General features: G+C 37.0%; 1 protein-coding gene across 3 annotated transcripts; it reads right to left on the bottom strand.

The window, feature by feature from the left end:
- Positions 1–1411: 1411 nt before the first annotated feature.
- Positions 1412–8788, bottom strand: PJVK (pejvakin; the record flags this gene model as incomplete). 3 transcript variants are annotated; one of them, XM_082629822.1, is made up of 6 exons in its annotated part: positions 1412–1704; positions 1898–1996; positions 3862–3979; positions 5058–5199; positions 5716–5911; positions 8734–8788. In XM_082629822.1, 6 exons carry the CDS (start codon positions 8786–8788, stop codon positions 1412–1414), a joined length of 903 nt encoding a protein of 300 aa, XP_082485948.1. The 3 variants fall into 3 exon arrangements, with proteins under 3 accessions (XP_082485948.1, XP_082485949.1, XP_082485950.1); XM_082629823.1 differs by having other exon boundaries at positions 5058–5178; XM_082629824.1 differs by lacking the exon at positions 8734–8788 and adding an exon at positions 6645–6855.
- Positions 8789–8799: the final 11 nt, after the last annotated feature.

Here is an 8799-nt window from a genome sequence, read left to right as displayed (position 1 = left end):
TTTTTTTAAAACACTAAATGGATTGAATCACTTTTAAATTTATTTATTTATTTTTCGCTGCATTGGGTCTTCGTTGCTGCACGCGGGCTTTCTCTAGTTGCGGTAAGCGGGGGCTACTCTTCCTTGAGGTGTGCAGGCTTTGCATTGCAGTGGATTCTCTTGTCGTGAAGCACAGACTCTAGGCGTGTGGGCTTCAGTAGTTGTGGCATGCAGGCTCAGTAGTTGTGGCTCGCAGGCCCTAGAGTGCAGGCTCAGTAGTTGTAGCGCACAGGCTTAGTTGCTCCAAGGCATGTGGGAGCTTCCCAGACCAGGGCTTGAACCTGCGTCTCCTGCATTGGCAGGTGGATTCCTAACCACTGCACCACCAGGGAAGTCCCTAAACTTATGTTTTAAAAAATTATAGATGATGGTAAATGAACATGGAGATTTACTCTAAAACTCTAATCACATTTAAATAGTTAAAAAGATAAAATGTTAATCCTTCCACATACATATAGTATACAAGTATTTTGTATTTACGTAATTGCCTAATGACTTCATAGGCATATGCCTAGTAGTGACTGTTGTACTATACCCTTTGATTTCTGGAACTTTAACATAGTATTTTTGTAATTATTTTAAAATGGTGTATAGTAAATAATTTAGGTTGCTTGTGTATAAAAAAATTTCAGATGTCTTACAGAGTAGATGCAAAAGATCTCACAGAACTAAATATGTTAAATGTTTTAAACATTTTCAAAGGAGAAAAGAAATAAACATGTCCCAGCTGCCTTAACTTTAAAATGACTGTAGTGAGTTTTTATAAAGACAAAGCTGGCGAGCACATATATATGTACATCACAGAATGGCAGCCCATTACTACTATCAGTCATCCTTAATTGTGTACACAAAACCCCACACTGAGCTCAGTGTGCTTTTAATTTGATACCACAATTAAACATTTAGGATTACATTAAATTATTAACACATTTTTCTCATTTTACCAGACCCAGGGCAATAGTTAAAGCACCATAAAGTTGCCACTTGTGTACTCTTGTCATTCTTAGATTTTGAATTAAAAGCCAACTAAAAATAAAATTGATATCTAGAAAATTTCTATGTAAAATGAGACTAAATCCCAAAATATACTTCTAAAGTGACTGGCAGATTTTACGAAGGAATATCTATATTCTGAATTTTATATTTAAACCTTTTCCAATATAAACATTATTAATCTTCATGACAATTTATGAGGTAGACACTATTATCATCTCTATGTTATAGATGGGAAAAATGATGCCCAGACAGATTAATTTCTTGTTCCCCTACCTCTTTAATTTGCTACAACTCATCAAAGCAAACCTAGATAATTTTGGAAAGGTGTGTGGCACAGTTGCACCAAAGCACCAGCAAGATACATTGATTTTCCATTTTATTTCATTCTCTTGTGCCAAATATCAAAACAAGGAACTGCGTGAAGTCTCACATACTTCTGCCCATCGACAGAGCACTGAAAGCACCCATAAACCGTCTCCCTTTTAAAGCTCCCCATGCCACAGAGTATGCAAGGTCCTTTTGGAATACTGTGATTAAGTAAATTAACTCGGATATGAGTCCCTTCTTTGAGTGAAATATCACTCATGCTGAGAGATTTGTCATAATAGTCAGAAAAAAGATCATCTAAGTAAAGCTGTGAACGAGAAATGGCATCCATCACTCTTCTATCTAAAAGGACAAAAAAAGAAATGTGTTAAAAGTCAAATAAAAAATGTATAGCCAAACTGCAATTATAACTATGTGTGAATCTAAACCATCAGTCATGAAATTTGGCTTTTAAATTTAAATTCTTAAGACAGGATTACTGAAGAGATAACCTCAAGTGTTAATCTGAGAAGAAAAAAATCTTCAGTGGACATACTTCTTTCAAATAGTATATTTCTCAATCTGTAGAGCAGTGCAAATGTTGCCGTTTCTTCCATTTCAAATCCTCCTTTTGACACTGAAGTGACACAAAGGTCTATAAAAGAAATTTTAGAAGATGTTATAATTTGAACAACTCATATTTTATTGGGAGTTTTAATTGTGGTTGAATTCTGGTATGTGCCATTCATTTTATTTTTTTAAGTTAAATTTTACATATTTTTAGAAAAGGTAACATTTACATGGTACAAAATTCAAAGAGTACAAAAAGAGGATACGGTGACAAATAAGTCTCTACGTTGACCCCAGCCTCAGTTTTATACCCCAAGGTAACTACTGTTGTGTGTACTTCCAGAAATACTCCAAATATTTTACATGCATAAAGAATATGTATATATGTATGTAAGTATGTATATATATAAAACTGTTTAGGCTCAAATAGATACACATTTCTTTAAAATATCATAGAGATTATTCCATGTCAGGATCTTCAGTGCTACATAATTCCTAGTGGCTTCACAGTATTCTATTATGTGGATGAACCATTATTAAACTAGCTGCTGATAATATACCTTAAGGTTATTTCCAGTCTTTTGCTATTATGAACTGACTATCCTTATACCCCCATCATTTCATATATGTATATCTATAGGATAAATTCCTAAAAGTGTAAATAAGGCTAAAATATATGTAATTTAAAATTTTGATGGACACATCAGTTCTATCAGTTTACACTTCTAGTGATCAATATTATTGTAACAACCTACACCCTTGGACTTCCCTGGTGGTCCAGTGGTAAAGAATCTGCCTTGCAACACAGGGGATGCAGTTTTGATCCCTGGTCAGGGAACTAAGATCCCACATGCTGCGGGGCAACTAAGCCCATGAGCCACAACTACTGAGCTCGTGCACCTCAACTAGAGAGCCTGCGTGCGGCAAACTCTAGTAGCCCATGCACTCTGGAACCCGAGCACCACAACTACAGAGCCCACGTGCCCTGGAGCCTGCATGCCACGACTAGAGAAGAGAAAAGAGAAAACCCGCAGGCCACAACTAGTGAGAAGCCCGCGTGCTGACACGAAGAGCCCGCACGCCACACAAAAGATCTCGCGTGCCCCAACAAAGATCCCACATGCCTCAGTGAAGATCCCACATGCTGCAACCAAGACCCGATGCAGCCAAAAGAATAAATAAATAATAAATAAATAAATCTTAAAAAAAAAAAAAAAAAACACCTACACCCTTTAGTGTCCCAGATAGAATTTAATTAGTATGATTTGTTTCTGGACTCCCTACTCCCTCCTCCGACAGAACTGCAGAAACAGAAACAGGTCTAAAAATGTTCATAAATCACCATGGCTAAGGAGCTCCCTTGCCTAGTCCTTTGGGCTATACCTAGACTTGAGCTGGCTGGTCTAATAATCTTAAAACCTGTGAAATGCAGAAATTTAAACTGAGCTGCACTGCAGTATTATATAAGGTGACAATTTTGGGGAATTATTTGTAACTTTAAGGTTTTAGGGAGAGTCCAGAGTTGGGGGAGCTGGGTCTATGAAAGGAAAACCGGAAGAAAGGTTGTCTTTGGGTACCCTAGTTTGGATGCCTTGACACCTGCGACATCTTACTGTCGACCTACTCTATTTGCCATCACCAAAAGCTACCTATTAGATGATAATTTTTTATTTTCCCATATAAGTCAAGGAAATACTGTCAGTGGATTGTGTTCTCACTTAGCTATAATTGTAAGTGGGTGGTGGGAAGACTACAGCCTTCCCCAAGAAACAAGGATGAGGTAATAAGTAAGGACTGGAGGGTCTTTCCCAGTTACTTCACCCAAACATAATATTGACAGTACTGAGAGCAGCAGTCTTCTATTATTAGACACTCAGAAAGAGACAGAGATTCTCATTAAATCCTTCTTTAAAAATATGATCATTTCGGTGTTTCATGCAAATCACTCACCAAAGGCACCATCCAAGTAAATGAAGAGTTCGAAAACACTGAAAGCTATGGTTGTGTGTGCTGGAAAAACAATAGCTTTGTCCCTTCCCTTGGGGTTCTGTTCATCCATAAAATGAAACTATATTAAATAAATTAAGTAACATGGTTAAGGAGCACAACACATAAGGATATATTTTTGGAGAAACAAAACATTCCCTACAATCCTACCAAAAACAAACATCCCCACCCCTACAAGCAAAGAATTCTCCTACTTGAATTCAACTGTTTCTAGCAGAGGTCCAAATTAATGGTCCATTGGAGACTTGTGATCTATATTAGGAAATACCTCTCACTACTTTCTCATTTACTTTGTATCAGAGCCAATGATTAGTGCTAACACATGGGTAATGCTCTCTGGCATAGAAACCTTTTTCTTTCAACTGCAAACCAACTGCCTTTGAGTGCTACAGTTGTTTTTAGCCTGTTCTGTCCACTGTTCCAAAGCAATTACCAACAATTAAGTAAATGTTTCGCTCAGTTCATGCCCCCAAAATGATCCAATGTTAAACAATTTGGTGGGCACCTAAATGTAGCCACTGAACAGAACCTTCATTTGCAAAGATTTGAAACGATTATCATTGTACCCTATCTTTCTAATAATTCATTTTAATAAAACAAATCAAGTCATTATGCATCATTATTAGGTGAATGACAAGGACAAATAATACCATAATTGAGCTAAACATTAAACACAAATAGCTTTCAACATTTTTTAAAGGACTTAACATTGAATGAAGCATGTTTGGCCATTAACAATATTATTTTAGAAAAATTAATTTAATATAAAAATATAAACTCAACTTTTTAAAATTCAAGTAAAAACTGTATCACTTAAAAATAAAATCAAAGAACTCAACATAACCACTCAATTTGTATTCTTAAAACAGCATAATAGTAATATGAGGGACTCCATTGTGCACATTATTTCACAAGGATTAGTGTTTTCTAACATTATTTTACATGTTTATAATTCAAATTTTCTTGGATTTTTTTCAAATTCTAAAACAAAACCATTGGTGTGCAAAACCCTATATACAATAGCAGCTTTTTAATCTCAACATTTGACAAAATACGCAAGGCTCATTAGAAACTGAATACTTAAAAAATTCCCATTGCAGCTTTTTAGTAAGAGAAGTCTAATGAGTCTAATGGTTTACCCTCATGGCTTCCCCACGAATTCCAGCGTGCACAGACAGTGAGCACTGTCGTGTGGTTCGGATGCTTTCCATGACCACACACAATACTGCCTTTCTGCTGCTCCTTGACTGACGTATCAAACTGTGGTCAAAATTAATTTTTCTAAAATCAAGAAGACAGACATTCACAAGAATCTGTAACATCTAACTATGTATAATCAAGTACATTTTTTGATTATCATGTGTTACTATTCACGATCCACCTTAATTAAAAGTAAATCAAGGCAGTCCTAATACAAATCAGAAGGTGTGCTCAAAAGAAATTTAATAATCTGCCTCTCCTTTCTATTTTGTTAAAACATGCATACTATAGGAGTCTGCTGGAGGAGACTCTCTTAGTGTATTTGCTGAAAGCAGATTCCTGAAGTCTTGTAATCTTATAATTTAGCAAATGCGGCAGAGCCAAAGTGATTTTGCAGAACAATTAAATATTTTTTAAACCAAATGATTCCAGATATCTACACTTATCCAAAGCTTGGACATGTTACTAATTTGCAGTATTTCAAATAAATCAAACAAATTACTCTAGTAAAATATAACCCGAATGTTTTAAGCACTCTTTGTAATGACGTTTATATAATTAAAATATTTAATAAAAACATGGAAGTATTATACTGACCGCGTAGTAATTTCCTTGAGTAATGTTGATACTTCCACTTCATGTTTGGTTACTACACCAAATGAAGCTTTTACTGCAACTGAATCTGATCCAGTAACATTAATCCCAACGTCGTTCACAATATGGTTGCCTCGCCTTCCATACAGTGAAACGTCTGATTCATCTTCATAATTCAGTAACTGATAAGATGAAACACCTTTAAGAAAAGGAAATCAATATTTTAAATGTCTTGAATTCATCTACTGTAAATATGTATAGTAGCACATTAATTTACCATTTAAGACTTGATTACCCAAATGTTGAGAATGGCAACATCTTAAACCAAGATTAAAAAGAGCAATTCAATTAATTTGACAACAAGAGAAATAAATATCCAGAGTACTTTAAATGAATTCAAATTCTCTTTCAGCCAACAGCATACTTAAGCATCAAGATCCACTGGCTAGCTGAAAGAAAAACAAGTGTTTATAAGAAAAATTTGTTAAAATGTCAATATTAGCCTGTTAATACATTTCAGCTTACCAACCGTAGTAACTGAATCAAAAAATAAATACAAATTACTTTCATCGCATTTAACCATGTGAGATAGGCAAGACTGAATAATACCCCCATTTTATAGATGAAGAAATATACTATTATGTCATATTCTAAGTTGATTTGGTTAAAACAATTTAAAAATAACTGAAATTAAATTATACAATAAATAATCTTATAAAATACATTTGAAATTATTCAACCAATAAGAGATTTGATACTATACAAATGTTAGGCATTGTTAACAATATTATTACTGTCACAGTAATAAGAGTTGCTTTTATCAATGAAAATACATAAATATTATGAACATAGGTAGCACAGACAACCTATGTTTAGATTACCAATAATATAGCTGAATGAGTAGTCACTCCCAAACAGACATTTAAACTTACCAGCTGAAATTTCTCTGTCTCCTAGAAGAATATCTTTCAGTGTAAAAGGTGTTGAAGTAAATTTATATCTAGGAAATAGAAAACATCTCTTCTTTTTTACCACCAGACTTAGAGGTTGGTATTTGTCAGCCTCACTGAGGCTTGGAACGGGAACTAATCTCCCTCCATCTCCAACTTGTTTGACAAAGCTCTTGGTAGCCGCAGCAAACATATTAATACGGTAATAAAACGTCATGAACTGCAACCCTCAGATAACAAATCCATGTTTTCAAAAAAAAATCAGGCATAAAACTAAGTCTTGCTTGATTTTAAATATAATTATACACGTTAAAAATACAAAGCATGGTTTCACTGAGTAGCTTACCAGTGTACAGTTTACAACACTACCTCCCCTGGTGTGCTCAGGTAATGAATTATAGATTAACGGTGTAAAATGATATACTAAAAGCAAGTCTAATTTGGAATTGCAGTCTATAACACTAAAATATACACAGAAAACTACTAATCTTTAAATATTATCAATGTCCTTGATGACGGTCACAGCTGATAGTGGTTTGCCAGGTTTGAAGGAAGCATATATAGCCCTACAGGGAACAACAATACGTTAGCCACTAACATTAGCCCTGGACGCCATCCACAGTGGAGCTAGTCCAAAGGGAATTCCTTCACAAGTCCATTGTGCCAATTTTGGCAACAGAAAAGCACTATTTCTGTGTTATGGTACACAGTTCATTCTTTGAACATTTCATTCACTTTCCTTGTATGTTTACAAAACCAAGTGATTAATATAAAAATAAATTCACAGAATATAAGGAAACAATTGTATGCAGAACTTTATAAAATACTAAATGAAAGCCATATTACATGTAACTGCATAAAATCTGACTTAGGGGTTTCTTATGAAGCTGGCACATAGTGTCTCTCTGATATAGAGTACTGCTGCATTTATTTTCTTTTTGTTTCATCATTACTATCCAGTTACTCAACCTTTAAAGAGAGCTGTATAAAGTTTAGACTTGTTTTTAAGAGATTTTATGGCTAACAGTAAATCTTAGAAACAAATCTGAGTGCTGAAATAGTGTACTGTCATAGCTATGTGGATGTTAACATAATTTTGAAATAGTGGCTATGTGGTACTTAAAATAAGATATTCATTAAAACAGCAATGGATAGTAATCGATATACAAACATTTATAGAGGGGTAGAGGGAGGAAGAAAAAACAGACTTAATTCAAGCCTCAAATAATGTAAATCACTTTGATTAGACTCCAGACAGCTTTTTCATTTGCTTTCAAGTACCCAGTGTTCGAAAGAAACAAACAAAAAGTTCCTAATAAGGACCCTTCCTGTGAATAGCATTGTGCAAGGCAATCTTCCAGAAACGAGAAAGCACAAGGAGTCATTCCTGCAACTGGCAAGCAAAACCCCTAGAAGCGATACGACATCTGACGTCGCTGTCTGATCCCCACCAAAGGTGGTGCATCCCAAGCAAACGCCATTGCAACCAACACAGGTGTGCAGAAACAGCATTTAATTAGAATCGGGTCCACAGAAAAGCCTTCGTTTACACCTAACGTGCCTTGCTGGGATCCGCTAGCCCAGCACTCATCAGGCGACGAAAGCCTAGAAGACAATGGAGCCCACCCGGGGGTGAGAGGAGTGGGTGTCCGGACGTTCCCGCGAGCACCTAAAAGCAGGACTCCAGGACAGGAGCCCACCGCAGCCCTCAGGAGACCGCGAGTCTCAGGCTTCGGGCCCAGGCCTAGGGAGGCTCTCCGGCAATTTTGCATTTGGAATTTTGAAATCATTTTCTTAAAGTGACGCACGGCTCCTCTTCCCCGTCCCCCGCAACCCCCACCCCCCCAAAAATGGCTGAGCTTCAGGCCTCACAGACGCTGAAGCTTGCCCGCCCGACGACAAGCCTCTTTCTGGGCAAGGAGCGGCCTCCTTTTGAGGACACACAACTGCGGTCTCCACTAGCCGCTGGGCCGAAGGTGGCGCACGGGCTGCAGCTGTAGAGGGCCAGGGCTGCGAAGGGGGCGGGGCCGCCGAGGAGCTCTACCCGAGCCGGGACAGCAGGAGGCGTTACCTGGAGCCGGGACCGGCGCTATCGCACAGAGGCTCCGCCTCCGCCCCCCGCCCATCCCCTGGAGGG

Source organism: Mesoplodon mirus (genome assembly GCF_964341445.2).
Source record: "Mesoplodon mirus genome assembly, chromosome: 8".
Taxonomy (NCBI): domain Eukaryota; kingdom Metazoa; phylum Chordata; class Mammalia; order Artiodactyla; family Ziphiidae; genus Mesoplodon; species Mesoplodon mirus.
This window is presented reverse-complemented; position numbering and strand designations above follow the sequence as displayed.